The following is an 18546-nucleotide window of genomic DNA, read 5'->3' as shown; positions in this document are numbered from 1 at the left end:
TGCCATGTCTAAGCCTCTTGCTGTAAGGGAGTCCCAGACAAAATTGGGGATGTTAAAGTTACCCACTATGACAACGCTGTTGTTATTGCATCTTTCCATAATCTGCCTACATATTTGTTCTTCAATGTCTCGGTGGCTATTGAGGGACCTATATTGTAATCCCATCAGTGTGATTGCACCCATTGTATTTTTAAGCTCTACCCATATTGCCTCAGTGGATGAGTCCTCCGGTATGTCCTCTCTGAGTGTCGATGTGACATTCCCCCTGATTAGCAATGCACTACCTATCAAGGAACAAGTCAAGTTCCTGAATTTTTGTGACTTTAACTCAGAGGCTCCACATTCACTTACAGCCACCCACTCTTCCCTTGTCAGCTTTGCTTCCTTGCCCTCTCCACCAACGCGAAACGCCACACTTTTCAACCCTAAAATTCTGCTGAATCAAGGGAGAGGAGGGGAAAAATTAAGCTAGCTTTTTTTGACAATACATGGTAGTCCAATTGGGTTCAAACAAGCATTTGGTACACAAACAAAGTCTTGGGAAGCAATTATAGTTGTTAGAAAATAGAACATAGAACATAGAACACTACAGCACAGTACAGGCCCTTTGGTCCATGATGTTGTGCTGACCTATTATCCTACTAAGATCAAAATACCCTGCACACCCTACATTTTACTATCATCCATGAGCCTATCCAAGAGTCGCTTAGAAGTCTCTAAAGTATCTGACTCCACTACAACTGCCGGCAGCGCATTCCACACACCCACCACTCTCTGTGTAAAGAACCTACCTCTGACATCTCCCTTATACCTTCCTCCAATCACCTTAAAATTATGCCCCTTGTAATAGTCATTTCCGCCCTGGGAAAGAGTCGCTGGCTATCCACTCTATCTAAGCCTCTCATCATCTTGTCCACTTCTATCAAGTCACCTCTCATCTTTCTTCACTCCAATGAGAAAATCCCTAGCTCCCTCAAACTTTCCTCACAAGACCTTCCCTCCAGTCCAGGCAGCATCCTGGTAAATCTCCTCTGCACCCTCTCTAAAGCTTCCACATCCTTCCTATAATGAGGCAACCACAACTGAACACAATGTTCCAAGTGTGGTCCAACCAGGGGTTTATAGAGCTGCAGCATAACCTCATGACTCTTAAACTCAATTCCCCTGGCAATGAAAGCCAACACACCATACACCTTCTTTACAACCCTATCAACTTGGGTAGCAACTTTGAGGGATCTATGGACGTGGACCCCAAGATCCCTCTGTTCTTCCACACTGCCAAGAATCCTGCCATTAACCCTGTATTCATTTTTCATTCATTCATGGGTCGTGGACATCACTGTCTGGGCCAGTATTCATTGCCCATCCATAGCTGTCCTTGAGAAAATGGCAGCGAGTTGTCTTCTTGAACTGCTGCAGTCCATGTGCTGTACGTAGACCCAAAATATCATTAGGGAGTGAATTCCAATGTTCAATTATCTAGCTACAAAGTCTAAGATCCTCTTTGTTCTCTCCACTGTCCTGATGCCTTCATTAATATGTCCACCAAGTTCCAAGATAGCTTTTGCTTATCACAGACTGTACAGTAATACCGATAGCTTACATAGTTCCTACTTATTACACTTTCACAACCGTAACACTTTTCGACATTAAAAATCATCTGCCACTTATTTGCCAGGCTTGCCAGTCCATCCAAGTTCTGCTGTATTTGAGCAGACTGTTTCCCATTTGTGTTTCTTACCCAAGTTTGCTATTCACTACAAAAAGTTATATATCTTTCAAACAACTCAAACCAAATCATTTGTTGATGTTTTAACCAGTAGACTAAATCCCAGAAGGTGAACTCGGCTTTCAAGGATAAAGAAAATTATATGATGACTTGGTTGCTGTCATTTTGTACTTGAGCCAGTCATTTTGAAGTTTGTGTTTACAGCAAATTACTCTGCACTGCTGAGTATTAAGAAAATTAAAGTTACCAGTTTGTTTAAGGTGTGGTAAATCTTGTGAATATTAACCAGTGTCGACAGATGAGAAGTTGGTGGAAAATCTTCAAGTTGGTTTGAAGTTGTGAACTGAGAATTGTGTACTGAGAATGACTTGTGGACTTTGGGATTGCCTGGGGCAAAAGAAAAATAATTGACCAAACAAGTATTTGTTTGTTTGTGAGGCCAGGCATGGGGGCTAATTGCAAGCTGATTCTTGATTAAAAGGGTTCTTATGGACACGGCAGCCTCAGGAAGAGTAAAGTTTTGGCAAAGATCTGTAGCTCAGGTTGTGGGTGAGGTTGTTGACTTGCTCGCCGTGCTGGCTTGTTCTTGTTCAGATGTTTCGTCACCATGCTGGGTGACATCATCAGTGCAGCCTCAGATGAAGCGGTGTTATTCTACTCCGCTTAGAATTTATACTGTTTGGTCCGTTATGGTGAGTAGTGTCATTTCCAGTTTTGATCTGTATGGGTTTGTACATGGGGTCCAATTCTATATGTTTGTTGATTGAATTACGGCTGGCAAACCATGCCTCTAGGAATTCCCATGCATGTCTACGTTTGGCTTGGGCTACTATGGTTATCTTGTCCCAGTTAAACTGATGGCCTTCATTGTCTGAGTGTACCCAATATTAAGGAGAGTTCATCGTGCTGTTTTGCTGCTAGTTGATATTCATTTTGATGGCTAGTTTCCTTCCTGTCTGTCCAATGTAATGTTTGTGGCAGTCATTGCATGGTATTTTGTAAACCACGTTGGTTCTGCATATTGTGAGATGGGGTCTTTAATCCTTATAAGTGTTTGTCGTAGAGTGGCTGTGGGTTTGTGGGCCACCATGATTCCTAGTGGTCTTAGGAGTCTTGTTGTCAGTTCCGATATGTTCTTGATGTAGGGAAATGTGGCCAGTGTGTTAGGACACAGTGTCCTCCTGCTGTTGTCTGTTTAGTAGGCATCTGTGGATGAAGTTGCGGGGATTGTGTTAAAACAGATAGCAGAAGTTGCCTGTTAACGAGGTCAGTGGGAATTGGTTCTGGCAAGTTTGGAAGAGACCCTATATTCTCGTAGATGGTAGTTGCTGAATGGCAATTGAGGCTTTGGGAAGAGATTATCAGTTCATTGGAGCAGAACCAGAACTGAAGTTGTTTGTTTTATTTTTTTTTCTGAAGAAATGAGCTTGGCTGCTGATGACACAGAATGAAGATGAAAGCTCTCTGCCATATCCCACACCAGCTTCCAAAAGCCCAAAGAGTAGAAAGCTCCATTAGAAGCATTACTACCTATACCTGATTGAACTGAGGTGATCCTAATCAGCAGTTCCAGAAAAGCAACGAAGGAGGCAATATCTATGCCTGTGAAGGCATAGTGAAACACATTAATGAAAGCCAGTTAAGTTATCTGGTCAATTTTGTTGATTCCTTTTATGTATCTCTTCACTGTGTTTGTTTGTTTGTCTGTCTTTTGTGTGAATGGGGGCTAAAGACAAATGTTTCCAGTTTAAAGCATAAACACTAATCAGTTTACCTTACTGTTTAATTTTTAATTGTCTAAAGTTATTGTGTAATTAATAAATAGTTCAGTCTTGTGTTTATGATACAAAACCGGAGTCTGAAAATAAATTATTCACAAAGTCTGGGATGTTATTCAAAAGTCTGGTGAGGAACCATCAGGGGTCTTCAATGATTTAATTTTACTGAGTAGGGATATTTTTTATAAAGATTGTTATGACATGGAGATAGACCTTCTAACTCAGTATAAGAACATAAGAACATCAGAACATAAGAACTAGGAGCAGGAGTAGGCCATCTGGCCCCTTGAGCCTGCCCCGCCATTCAATAAGATCATGGCTGATCTTTTTGAGACTCAGCTCCACTTACCCACCCGCATACCATATCCCTTAATTCCTTTACTGTTCAAAAATTTATCTAGCCTTGCCTTAAACACATTCAGCGAGGTAGATTCAACGCTTCACTGGGCAGGGAACTCCACAGATTCACAACCCTTTGGGTGAAGAAGTTCCTCCTCACCTCAGTCCTACATCTGCTTCCCTTTGTTTTGAGGTGATGCCCTCTTGTCCTAGTTTCACCTGCTAGTGGAAACAACCTCCTTGCCTCCACCTTATCTACTCCCTTCATAATCTTATATGTTTCTATAAGATCTCCCCTCATTCTTCTGAACTCCAATGAGTATAATCCCAGCCTACTCAGTCTCTCCTCATAATCCAACCCTCTCAACTCTGGAATCAACCGAATGAACCTCCTCTGCAACCCTCCAGTGCTAGTATATCCCTTCTCAAGTAAGGAGACCAAAACTGCACACAGTACTCCAGGTGTGGCCTCACCAGGACCCTATACAGCTGCAGCATAGCCTCCCTGTTTTTAAACTCCATCCCTCTAGCAATGACAGACAAAATTCCATTTGCCTTTTTAATTACCTGCTGCACCTGCAATCCTACTTTTAGCGATTCATGCACAAGGACACCCAAGTCCCTCTGCACAGCAGCGTGCTGCAATTTTTTACCATTTAAAACATAGTCCATTTTGCTGTTATTCCTACCAAAATGGATGATCTCACACTTATCAACATTGTACTCCATCTGCCAGACCTTTGCCCACTCACTTAGACTATCTATATCCCTCTGTAGACTTTCAGTGTCTTCTGCACACTTTGCTCTACCACTCATCTTAGTGTCATCTGCAAATTTTGACACACCACACTTAGACCCCAACTCCAAATCATCTATGTAAATTGTAAACAATTGCAGTCCCACTACTGATCCCTGAGGCACACCACTAGCCACTGACCGCCAACCAGAAAAACACCCATTTACCCTTACTCTTTGCTTTCTACTAGTCAACCAATCCTCTATCCATGCCAATACATCACCCGTAATACTGTGCAACTTTATCTTATGTAGCAGCCTTTGGTGTGGCACCTTGTCAAATGCCTTCTGGAAATCCAGATGCACTACATCCACAGGTTCCCCATTGTCCACGATGTCCTCAAAGAATTCCACCAAATTAGTTAAACATGACCTACCCTTCATGAACCCATGCTGGATGTTCCCAAAGGGAGAATTTGTATCCAGATGTCTTGCTATTTCTTCCTTAATGATAGATTCAAGCATTTTCCCCACCACCAAATTTAAGCTAACTGGCCTATAGTTACCTGCTTTTTGTCTACTTTCTTTTTTTAAACAGTGGCTGTTTTCCAATCTGCGGGAACCACTCCAGAGTCCAGTGAATTTTGGTACATAAAATTTTTATTTGCAACAGCATAAAATTAAATTGTTGAGGACCCCTAATAATTCATTTTCAAGGAGCTTTGGACCTGTACACTTAGATCCCACGATATGTTAATATTAAGATTTTAGAGAACTAACTCACTCAAAGTAAAATTGAAACAAAATTTCTTTACCATGCGCATTTCCCCTAAGCTTAAATAAAAGACCCTGGTTCAGAGATTTCAAACAAAAATTATACCTTGAGGTATAATTGTCTATCTTGCTTGGTCATAAAATCCTGACGGAAAAAACGTAAACCCATTAGGCTACTAAAGTAGCTCTTACAAATTGTTTTAAAAACTAAATTATCATGGCTACAGAAACACTTATGTTAATGTTTTTTACACAGAAAACCCATATGTTATTAACTCAAAATTCAAAATCCAGATGTTAAATAAATTTTTAAAATGTATAAATAAGTTAGCATCACAATGCTAAGTTTCAATATTCCTTGAACATAAACACTTAAAAATATCACATCTTTTAAAAAATATTCTGCTTTTCTATTCTTATGACCTAAATGAATGACCTCACATTTCCCCAATTTCTTCTCTTTCATATAACCTCTCTAGGTCTCTGGACTTTTGCATCTGCTTCACAACTTGCATTTTCACCTGCTTTGTATTGTATGCAAATTTAAATGTATTACTCCTGGTCTCTTCGTTAAAGTAATTAATACAGCTTTTAAATAGCTAACAGCTGAGCACTGATCCCTGTAAAATTAGAAATAATCTCCAGTGGTAGATTCAAAAAGTTATATTATGTTCCTCATTGTAGTGAAGATAAATCATACTGTACATGGGGGAAATCTAATAGAGAAGTGCTGAGATTTGATGAAGACTGATTGCAGAACTGCTTTCATATAATTAATAGCATCCAGAGTTCTTTTGCATTGTGTGACTTACTGAGTGATTTATGTGACTACTATTCATTGCAGATGAAGTAAGGGGTTTCCACATGAGTCATTATTTATATTGTTGTAATTTTCTCTCTAGTTTCAGCCACAGATTCTCTCTAGTCTTATTCTCATTCTCCAAAGTATTTTTCTTATATTAATCTGGGCTAGTCAATGTTTGAAATTCAATCATTTTTTGCCCTTTCAGTATTTCACATGTCCTTATTTTCCCCACTCAACTCCAGAAGAGATACCAGCATGTGGACAGTGAAAGTGTTTGCTAATATAATGGCTGCAATATCTCCTGTATTGTCTCCCTTCCCACTTACTGACCTTTGAATTTTAAGAAGTCCCATATGCACTTTACTACTTTATGTACTTCAAATATAGCCACAACATTTTTCTTTTTATGTTTTTAAAATACCTTTTAAAATTGATTTTTCCAAGTTTCTCATTTTCTTTCCAAAGAGCCACAGTGTGTATTGTTTAAGACAATGTAATCTAATTTGTTAAGATATACTCTGGAAAGAAAACACTGTCTCATGATTGAACTGTTATAGCCTGTAACTTGACATGATAAATTTTGAATAAATATATATTAGATTGTGACAGTTCTGTACACAGTTATTCTGACATTTTGAATAAAGCATGTGAATTGATCTGCTTTGAGGGTATTTCAGAACCTCTTATACAGCAACTTCCAGACACCAGTTGTAGTTTTCTGAAAAGTTCTTTCAAATCAGGTTGAAGTAAAAAATATTTGGAAACACCTGACCTGCTCATCAACTTTGTGAGCGATGATTGTGGCTCCTTCTTCCACTTCTGTCTGATTGATGGGCCGAATCCGTAAGGCCACCTATGCATGGCAAAAGAAAAAGAAATTGGCAAAGAGTGAGATTCCATCATGTTCCACAAATCATAAGTATGAGAGAGATAGGAATATTATTATTGATTCCAATGAATGAAGACACACTAGTTGGAATTGGACAATACATCAGTATTTATAAGTAACACTGCTTGATTTATTTCGAGGATCAGCAGTGTAGCGTATTTGCATCAAAAATCCTAGCAATAAGTCTGCTGTTGCTTTGTGTTCATACCATTAGTCTAGGGTTTACAATAAAAAAAACTGCTTTTTGAATCTTACTATGCCTGCAACAGTGAGCATATTTTGTGGGTGCTAGCAGGAACAGCAATTGTGCATAATAACAAGTAGATAGATGAGTTTTAATATATTTTTGCTGGAGTCTTGCCAGCCCCATTTGTTTCTTACTCTCAGGTTGTGTTACCAAATGGAACACACAGAAGTAACTCTAATATGTTCTGAAATTGTTTCTGTTGCAAGTGAATAGCATTCATAATACTCTTCATCAGAGCTATATGCAACCTCCTGGAGAAACCACAGTGTAATATTTTCCCTGGATGAATGAATGCTATCATGATAGCCCATTTCTTCTTGGAAAGTATCCCAATGCTTTTATATGGGCAACCAACCAAGAAAAAACCAATACTGAGCCAACTCCTTGACTCAAGTAGCACTTTACATCTCTCAGGCTAGACCAAGAGTTGAGAGTTTATTTTAATTAGAAATATGACTTTGCATATTCGACCAAACAGCGTTAATTTAAAATAGGTCCCACTGGAGAGCATATCAGAGAAACACAAGTGTCAGCACGACAGTACTTCAACTATTATTTATTTTCTTTAACTTTCCATATTATACATATTTTTAAATTGAACAGATACATGAGATAGCTACTGTTCGAAGGAGAGGTGATCCCTCTTTGTTAGTGAGACTGTCAGATCAAGTTTGCTTGGCTACGACCTTTAGGTTTTGAAAGGATTATATATTTGTGATTGTTGGAGCGATCGAATGAGTGTCATGCCAAATGAAACTCTAATAGGGTTCCTTTCATGAAGTGGCCAGATAAGTGAATCAGTCCATCAGAGACTGCTATTCTGATCCTATTCAGCTGAATAGCAAAAATAATTAATACTCTGATTACCAGACTGTTGAGAAAGATTTGATTGTCCTTCAACAGAAACCTGTCTCCACCTCACAGAAAGCCAACACCACAGGGACAATTCTGGCAGGCTCTGCTACCGGTGCAGAGACTTAGTGGATGCCAGTCTAGGTCAGCGGTAGTGCAATACTATTAGCCTTTTGGTTTTTCCAACCACACCTGCTGCTAGCAAGATTCCGTGAAGTAGCAAAAACTCACAATGTCACTCCAACAATTTCCCGCTCATCTTCTGGTGTGCCTGTCAGTTTGATCAGCGCAGTAACTGGAGTTATAGGCTCCATGGGTCTGAGCACTTTAATTACATACTCAATTAAATGGTTCTGATGCAGAATAAAAATTTTGCCAATTGCTTTCGAGATCATTTAAAGTGTAAGACAATAAACACATTGCAATCATTTGTTGCACTTAATTCCCTTTGTGTAAATGTAATTCCTACAAATAAATTGAACCACTAATTTTAACCCAATGACACATCTGAAATTCTATGGGCTGCGATCCTGGCAGTTGTGCCAGTGTTGCCCTCCAGCACTGACTCCTTTCAGATTGAGAGATCAGTTGGAGGGCCAAGCATTTGCATGATGGAGGCGATTGCAAATATTAAGGTATTTTGCTCAGGTCCCCATGACACTCTCAAGGCTTTGGTTGGCTCCCAAGCAAGTGCAGTTGAGTAGAACTATACAAAAGAACCCTACAAAATTTGCAGTTTCTAAATATTGCCATCTAGGGGCCTCAATTAATGGTCCACACATGAGCTTAAGATCTACCACAGCAGTTGAGGAATTTAAATGTAGCTAGTGCAGTGAGTTTGGAATAATAAAAGGCTTGTATCAATAACAGTAATGGTAGAAATGCAAATGGACCTTTAGGAAAGGCAGCCTGCAGTCCTTTCCTGGTTTGACCTAAATATGCTCCAAATCCAGAGTAATGTGGTTAACACTTAACTGTCATCTGGTCTGGCCCAACAAGCCACTTAAAATGCACTATAATCAAAAAGGAAGAATAAAACTAGATAGGAGCCCCCCAGCATCCACTGAGGCATTGAATTTGAGCTCGACAATGTCCAATCAGCCTTGTTAAATCCACATCACTAACATCTGGAGATTTATGCCAAATAATAGAAGAGCCATCCCTTAGATGATACAAGCAACATCTACACAAGTCAGGCTTAGTGTCATATATATCAGTCAACATCCATGACTCCTCAATCCACCAACACTGGGTGTGTTTTGTGCTGCTGGCAGATAGCGGTCCATTGGTATACAGTTAGGATAGAATGACCCTTGTGGTGCTCTGCATTGACTCTGGATCCCATGAAGTCACATGGCATCAGATCAAACATGAGCATAGAAACCTCCTGCTGATTACAGCTTGCTAATCTCCCTCAGTGCTGATGAATCAGTGCTTCTCCATGTGGTAGAAGTACTGAGGGTAGCAAGGGCACAGAATGTACTCTGGTTAGGAGACGTCAATGGCCATGACCAAGACTGGCTCAGTAGCACCACTGGTTGTCATGTTGGCCATGTTCCGACCAATACATTTGCCAGACTGGACTAAGGGCAGCTGGACTAAGGGAAAACCCACGCGAACTTCTAAAATTGCAGCAGTTGATGTGCTATTATTGTACTAACTGTGCCATTAGGCAGGGAATTCCAGCATTTTGGCCAATCAGCAGTGAAGAAATGGTGATGCAGTCTTAATTTAGGATTATCCATGAATTGGTGGGGAACCTACAAGTGATGGTGTTCTCATGCATCCTTGGTCTTCTAGAATTTAGAGGGACTTATGAAGTGTGTCAAAGGAACCTTGGTGAGTTGCTGCAGTGCATCTACAAATAGTACTCTCTACTTCCATGGTATCAATTTGGATGGTCCAACTGGTCAATTCAAACTCTCAGAATGTTGATGGTGGGTGTTTTAGTGATAATGCTTATGAATGTCAAGGGTCAATGATTAGATACTCTCACTGCAGATGGCCATTACCTGGTACTTATGTAATACAAATGTTACTTGCCACTTATCAACTGAAGCCTGAAAGATGGCACAGATTTGTAAATAGATGTGCTTGTGAATGAGCTGTCATTCTTGATCCAGCTATCTGTTTACAATAGATATAAAAAGTATAGGGATATGTTTGCTAAAATCCCTCTCTCAACTATATTACCACATATTAATTAGCTGTCTATCTCAGTTTCTGCTTGAAGGATTTAACAGTGCACAAGGTCTGCAATGTTTGCCTACATAATTGTGACTACATTCCAAAAAATAATTCATTGCATGCTAAGTGCTTTGAGACATTTTGTGAATGTGATAAGATGCTACTTTTAAAAAAGCCTCTCCATAACTTCAGCCTCAGCAATACTCATCGGAACAATAGTTTCAGCACTCAACAGCTACAAAGGTACTGGAATGTGGCATTCAGCAGCTCAAGACTGTTCTGCCATTTCATTCAATCACAGCTGATCTGTATCAGAAGTCTATTTACCTACCTTTGTTCTACATCCCTTGATACTCTTATCCATTAGAAGTCTATCAAATAATGTTTCAAAAGCTACAGTTGACCAAGCATCCACAGACTTTACTGATAGGATGATCTGGATTTCCATTGCTATTGTGTGTAAAACTCATTCCCAATTATATTCCAAAAAGGCCCAACTCAAATTTTAGGATGACACTATCTTATTTTAAAAAGAACATATCCTATTAAATCTCTTCTACCAATTTAAACAAATTCAATCAGATCATCCCTCAAACCACCTAAACTTAAATGAAGTATGGGCCAAGTTATTGCACCATGTTCTTATCCCCTAACCCTTTAAGTGAAGGGGAAGAAGATTTCCTGAGTTTTCCTTCATAATGTGTCTTGTTGGCAAAAGTGCATATTCAATGAGTACTAGACTGGAGAAGGCTGAAATTGGCTTCAGCTGAGGGGGAGAAAACACACCTCAAAGTCAGCATCTTTGGAAGAGAAATTGAAGATAAAGTGAAAAATGAGAAAAAGTTAAATGGTATTAGTTTGTTAAACTTTAAGAAATGTTTGAGCCTGGTCAAATTTCAGGGATTATCAAACATAAAAACAGGGACATTTTACTGCAGTTGCACTGGGCCTTGGTGAGACCACATCTGAAGCGCTATGTACAGTTTTAATCTCCTTATTTGAAAAGATATATGCTTTAAAAGCAGTTCAGAGAAGGTTCACTGCACTCATCCCTGGAATAAATGGTGTATCATATGAAGAAAAGTTGGACAGGTTGGGCCTCTATCTATTGGAATTCAAAGGAATGAAAGAAGATTTTATTGAAACATGTGAGATCTTGAGGCAACTTGCTAGGGTGGACACCAGGAAAATGCTTCCCCTTGGGGAGACTAGAACCAGGAGACACAGCTTAAGAATGGGGTCTCCCTTTTATGATGAAGATGACGATTACTTCTGTCTCTCAGATGGTAAGATTTCTCTTCCCCAGAATACAGTGGAAACAAGATCATTGAATTTATTCAAGACAGAGTTAGATCGATTTTTGACAGAAAAGGCAGTTAAGGGTTGTGAGGGCCAAGCAGGAAAGTGGAGTTGTGGTTACAACCAGATCAAACAGATCTTATTGAATGTGCAGCAGGCTTGAAGGGCTAAATGGTCTATTCTGTTCCTAAGTCCTATGTTCCTAAGTTAATTGCCATTAGGAAATTACACCAGATTCAGATCTATTTAAACAGACCTCTATTTAAATGCAAAGAAATCAGACTTGTAATCCAAATACTCCCAATAAATGGAGTGAAGCAATCCCACAACGTATGGATTAGATCTAAGTGATGCAGTCTTGTCACAACCAACCTTGAATGGTCACGGTCCATCAAACAACTAACAGGAAAGGAAGCTCCATGAATATCCCCATCCTCAATGATCAGGGAGCCCAGCACATCAGTGTAAAAACAAGGCTGATGTAATTGCAACCGTCTTCAGCTAGAAATGCTGAGTGGATGATATGAACATATGAATTTGGAGCAGGAGTAGTCCATTTGGCCCCTTGCACCTGCTGTGTCATTTAATAAGATCATGGTTGACCTGATTACGTCACATTTCCACTTATTCCTGATAATTTATTACCTCCTTATTTATCAAGAATTTACCTACCTTTGCCTTAAAAATATTCAAGAATCCATCTCAGTCTCTTCCTGACCTCCCCAGCATAATGAAAGCAAGTCTTCAGCCATCGATACACTGCATGTGATTTCAAGAAACAGCTGAAGGCACTGGACATATGCAAAGGCTAAGGGCACTGACAACATTCCAGCACTGAAGACTTGTGTTACAGAACTTGCCAAGCCCCTAGCCAAGATGTTCCTTGGATCAGGCTGGGCTCCCTGATCATTGAGGATGGGGATATTCGTGCAGCTTCCTTTCCTGTTAGTTGTTTAATGGACCATGACCATTCAAGGTTGGTTGTGACAAGACTGCACTGCTTAGATCTAATCCATATACTGTGGAATTGCTTCACCCCATTTATTGTGAGTATTTGGATTACAAGTCTGATTTCTTTGCGTTTAAATACAGGTCTATTTAAACAGAGCACAGCTCTACTATTCAACAATGTGGAAAATTGTTTAGCTATGCCTTGTCTGCAAAAAGCAGGTCAAACAAAACAAGCCAATTACTGCTTGCTCAGTAAATGATTGAAAGGGTTAGTGACATGTCTATCAAGTAGAGACTAGGTCACATTGGGATGTCTGGTTGGCGCAATTGAGTTGGATCGAAGTGTCTGTTTCCATGCTGTGTGACTCTGATTCTATTTGCTTAATGATAACCTGCTCAATGATACTCCATGAAATTCTGCCAAGGTCCCTCAGCTCCTGATAAACATGTACAAAAGAGCTGAAATCAAGAGATGAGGTGAGAGTGACTGCTTTGACATCAAGGCAGCATTTGACCAAATATGGCATCAAGGAGCCCAAGCAAAACTGGAGTCAATGGGAATCATGGGGAAAATTTTCACTGGTTGGAGTCAGACCTGGGCCATAGGAAAACGTTTGGAGTATTAAAGGTTAGTCATCTCAGCTCCAGGAAATCACTGTAGGAGTTCCTCAGGGTAGTGCCCTCAGCACAACTATCTTCAACTGCTTCATCAATGACATTGTACCATCATAATGTCAGAGATAGAGTTGTGTCTGATGATTGCATAACGTTCAGCACCATTAATGGCTCCTCAGATACTGACACAGTCCATGCCCATAACCAGCAAGACCTGGGTAACATCCAAAGTTTGAGCTGACAAATGCCAAGTAACAATTATATTGCATAAGTTCCAGGCAAAGACGATTACCAACAGGAGAGAATCCAACCCTTTCCACTTGACATTACCATTGCTGCATCCACACTATTCACATCCTAGGGTTACCAATGACCAGACACTAAACTGAACCAGCCACATAAACACTGTTGCTACAAGAACAGACCAGCTGCTATTAATTCTGACCTCACCACCTGATCCCACAAAGCATGCATACCATCTGCAAGGCACAAGTCAGCAGTGTGAAACAATATTCTCCACTGCCTGAGCAGGTGTAGCTCCAACAAACCTTAAGAAGCTTGACAGCACTAAGGATAAAGCAACCCACTTGACTGGCACCCCATCCACCATGTTCAACATTCATTTCCTCCAACAGTGACAAATAAGGACAGCAATGTATCCCATTTACAAGATGCATTTCAGCAGTTCACCAAGGCTTCTTTGACTGTATCTCCCAAACCTCAGGCTTTTTATCAGAGAAGAACACAGGCTGCAAATGCATGGGAACACCACACCTGCAAGTTCCCTCCAAGTCACGCACCATCCTGACTTGGAACTATATCGCTGATTCCTCATTGTGGGTGGGTCAACATCCTGGAACACTCCTCCCACTAACAACACACCTGAGAGTCCCTACCCTACAGGGACTGCAGTGGTTCAAGAAGGCAGCTCATTTTTACCTTCTCAATGGCAATTAGGAACGTAAAAACAATACCTCTTTTCATAAATACATTTGAAATTGTATCAGGTAGACAGCAGCAGTTTTCAAACTTGATATTGGATGGCTTTGGAAAACGAACCTAAATCATTGAATACTTTACATAACCTGATACCAAAAAGAGATCTAATTCACAACTCTGGACAAACAGGTTTTACAGATTTACTTTTTTTTATGATGATAACATTGAGCAGAAATGAAATTTAATCAACCAGTCCCATTTTCAAAACCACCTGTTAAGGGCATCCCATGAAACTCAAGTAGTGATACAGAATTCCAGAGGGCACGGTGCAGTTATACTATTGTACTTCCAAAGTTCCAGTCACTTTCTGATTTTAATCCTGCAGAACTATTAAGCATGCAAGAAAGAAAATTCACTAAATGATACAATAGACGTGCACATTTGGCGCGGATGTTTAAACGGCAGTTCTACCGAGGGAATGCGGTTTATGTTAGAACAGATTATTCGCATTTCAAAACGTCATTTCTGGGGGCTAGAAAGGAACTTACAGTCAATTGTTGGTCTTTAGATTCTCCTCCGTCCTTCATGATTCTTGGCAGTAGGTCGGATTGTACAGTACCTGCTGCTGTTGCATGGCGCTGGGTCCCAGGAACAGTCAAGGCTGCCCTTTTAAAACAGACCTCACATCCTCAACGCTTTCACCTTGCTCACGTACAGCCCTCAATATACAACACAATTCAGATACACAACTTTATCACAAAAATACCCCCAAATGCAGATTTTACGATGCGGACTAGTGCGCAATCTTGCAGCTTTATATAAAAAAAAGGATTGAAATTATTGTTCCTCTGAAAGCTGTTCGCCTTTGGTTATTTTACCCTCTCTTTTTAAATGATTAGGCTTCTCAAATGGAAGCGATGCTAATCACAATCCCTGGACTAGCCAGGCTCCTTCTCCCTGCCGATCCCTAGGCTGTGTATGGATCTGATCTCGACCTTGGAGACCGAAAGACTTTCAAGCCCGGCTCCCGTGCTCGAGAAATCCGAGCTGCCGGAGAGAGTGGGGCCGGTACGGAGGGAGCTCACAGGGGCCGCCTGTCGGTGACCCACAGACCGAGCACTCAGATCCCCTTGTACACAGCCATGAGCTTTCCCCACCTCAGACACCAGCACATTGTCATCTCATTCCCCAACCCCCTCCCCTACCAAAAGTAAAACAAAAAAAAAGTGAGAATCAAACTAGTCTTCGTTAGTGCAAATTCTTCTATGAAGAAAACATTATCCAGAAACTGCAGCCGCAGGTTCCATTCTACCTTCAGAAACGAAATCCGCTTTCCAAGAACAGTTTAATGTTGCGGTTTTAAACCCCACAATCTCTGGTTTTGTAGATCATAAGCGCAGTTGTTTCAATCCAGTCTGTGGTCGTTTTTTGCTCATATTTTCCCCTAAAGCACCCAGAAAGGGTCCGCAGCCTCAGTTCACAGGAGGCCGTTTGGCCCATCACGTCCCTGACAGCTCTCTGGGCGAGCCGCTCAGTTCATCGCACCCCTGTCTTTTCCCCCATAGGTCCCTTCAAATAAGTATCGAATTCCCTTTCGAAAGCCACGATTGTGTCTTTTTCTCCCAAATGTCTCATTAGCCTGTTGCTAAGAGTGCGCTATTTAAGGGGTTTTGGGTTAGATAAAACCGACTGGGATCAGTGAACGTAGACAATGCATAATTCATACTTGTTTAATAGGAAGCCTCTCATAAATATAATGCTGTTGGCTGGTACAGTATTACCCAATTAGCCAGTGCTAACAACAATTCAATCACGTTGTTTCAATGTTATATGTTGCAAGGTTTAAGTTTAGCAGTCCATTAACTTCCTCAGAATATTTCTACATCTTGCATCCTGTATTAGACAGATTGGAGATTGCAATTAACTTATTTTAGCTATTATTGAATTTGATTTTGCACTCACGACTAAATCTAACTCCGAGACCTGCGAATGTTTGCTTCCTCAGATGGCTGTTGCTAAGATTTTAGGTAGTCTTCATTTAGTTAATGGACGCGGCACCATTTTTTTAATGCAATGTGTGATGCCCCTCGCTATAAATAACTAATTATCTCTTTCTGATGGAGAAAGATGGCCCTCGACGGATTATTATGATGAATTACTTACCCAATATTTGTGGATTGCTGCCTGGGTTTTAGCTAAGCTCATCTTCAATGGGATATGTGAAACATATTTTGTTCCAGGTATACTTTGTAATTTCTATTTCAGGTACATTGAGCTTTCACAATGAAATGGAAAATTCATCAATTTTATCTCTAATACCATCTTCCTTTCACTTTCACAGGGTTCATTACTGAAATTTCCTTGACTTTCTTTGTCTCCATTCCGAGAAATAACTATCAGCAAATATTCAGCACAAGCCCATTCAATCAAACTGCTACCTGGACCACAATCGGTAACACTTTAAGTCCTGTCAGGACATCAGTTTCTCTCTTCTACTACTGCAAACTTTCAACCAACACTATAGATATGTTTTCCTTATTCTTCCCCACGGTCGTTGACACACAGCTGACCCATCACTGTTTGGTTTCCTACACATCTGTTCTCACTCCTTCCCCTCCCTCCCAGGACTGTAATAGTATTTGCCTTTGCTCTGCCACCTTCTAACCCACCAGTCTCTGCATCTAATGGATTGTTCTCCACCAATTCCAGCAGGATGCTGCCAATAAAAAAAATCTTCCCCTCCCTTTTCACTTTTCACTCCATGGAACCATTGTCAACTCTTCAAACACCTCAGTATCCCTTCATGTGACAAATGAGGACATCCATCGCCTACCCTTTTACCTAATCTCCTTTCACTACCCAAAGTGCCAGGTTTCCTTTCAGGTGAAACAGTGATTCTGTGATTTACATGTTCTTATTTCAATTTAATGTACTGTATTTACTGTCACACCTCACTGGGGTGGTGCACTGGAAATCACACAATTGTTCCTGGAATTATCACAACAGTTAAAGATTTTTAGAAGTATGCAGAATTCTCCGACTTACCTGACATTCAGACCCAGGTTGACAGAAAGCATGGGTTAGGTTTCTGTACTTAATAAGAATTATTATTTATTACAAGGAAAGAAACTTTAACTACAGATAAACAATTATGAACTGCCAGCATATATCTTCACTAGTTAAAACTTTAACTCCCTTGAAAACTACCACTTACACCCACACACGGACACACAGAGAGGAAGAAAACAACATGGGTGTTATGACAATGTTGGAAAGCATTTCAGCAGTTATTGCTCACAAGATCTGCTGAAATGAGATAGTAATTCTTGCAGGAAGGTGGGTGAGAGGAGGTGTAGTCTAGCTAGCTGTGGGAGTTGGTGGGCTTGAAATAGATATCAGCTTCGAGGTGGTCACCAGAGATGGAGACAGAGAGGTCCAGGAAGGAGACAGAGGTATCAGAGATGGTCCAGGTGAACTTGAGGTTGGGGTGGAAGGTGTTAGTAAAGTTGATGAACTGTTCGATCCCCTACTCCCAATTCCTCCGCCTCCGCCGCATCTGCTCCCAAGATGAGGCATTCCACTCCCGAACATCCCAGATGTCCTCGTATTTCAAGGACTGCAACATCTCCCCCCTCAGTGGTCAAAAATGCCCTCGACCGCATTTCTTGCGTTTCCCGCACCTCAGCCCTCACACCGTCTCCCCGCAATAAAAACAAAGACAGAATTGCCCTTGTCCTCACGTATCACCCCATTAACCTCCGGATTCAACGCACCATCCTCCACCACTTCTGCCACCTGCAATCCGACCCCACTACGAACGATATATTTCCCTCCCCACCCTTATCTGCCTTCTGGAGGGACTGCTGTCTCTGTGACTCCCTCGTCTGCTCCACACTCCCCACTAGCCCCACCACCCCGGCAACTTTCCCTCCAACTGCAGAAGGTGCTACACCTGCCCCTACACCTCCCCTCTCACCTCCACGCCAGGCCCCAAAAATCTTTCCACATCAAACAGATGTTCACCTGCACATCCGCTAATGTGGCCTCTTATATCCGCTGTTCCCAATGTGGCCTCCTCTAAATCGGTGAGACCAAGTGGAGGTTCGGAGACCATTTTGTAGAGCACCTACGCTCGGTTCGCGACAAACGACAACACCTCCCAGTCGCGAACCACTTCAACTCCCCCTCCCACTCCCTGAATGACATGTCCATCCTGGGCCTCCTCCAGTGTCACAATGATGCCACCCGGAAACTGGAGGAACAGCACCTCATATTCCTCCTTGGAAACCTACAACCCCAATGGTCTCAATGTGGACTTTACTAGCTTCAAAATCTCCCCACCCCCGACCTCATCTCAAGACCAGCCCCCCTCTCGTCCCCGCCTCCTTGACCTGTCCGTCTTTTCTC

The 18546-nt window shown here is 41.1% G+C and overlaps 2 protein-coding genes across 2 annotated transcripts in view; both read right to left on the bottom strand.

Annotated features, from left to right (window-relative positions):
* kif19 (kinesin family member 19) overlaps positions 1–15100 on the bottom strand; it is a 181875-nt gene extending 166775 nt beyond the window's left edge. Inside the window, exons 1-2 of the mRNA XM_048611035.1 lie at positions 14688–15100; positions 6933–7013 (exon numbers count right to left, since the gene is read on the bottom strand). Coding sequence (XP_048466992.1) covers positions 6933–7013; positions 14688–14726 — 120 coding nt within the window. The 5' untranslated portion in view covers positions 14727–15100. The remainder of the gene's footprint in view (positions 1–6932; positions 7014–14687) is intronic.
* The window catches only part of rpl38 (ribosomal protein L38), a 474590-nt gene that overhangs the window by 229652 nt on the left and 226392 nt on the right, over positions 1–18546 (bottom strand). The window lies entirely within an intron of this gene.

The sequence above is a fragment of the Rhincodon typus genome, chromosome 23, assembly GCF_021869965.1.
Source record: "Rhincodon typus isolate 14 chromosome 23, sRhiTyp1.1, whole genome shotgun sequence".
Taxonomy (NCBI): domain Eukaryota; kingdom Metazoa; phylum Chordata; class Chondrichthyes; order Orectolobiformes; family Rhincodontidae; genus Rhincodon; species Rhincodon typus.
This window is presented reverse-complemented; position numbering and strand designations above follow the sequence as displayed.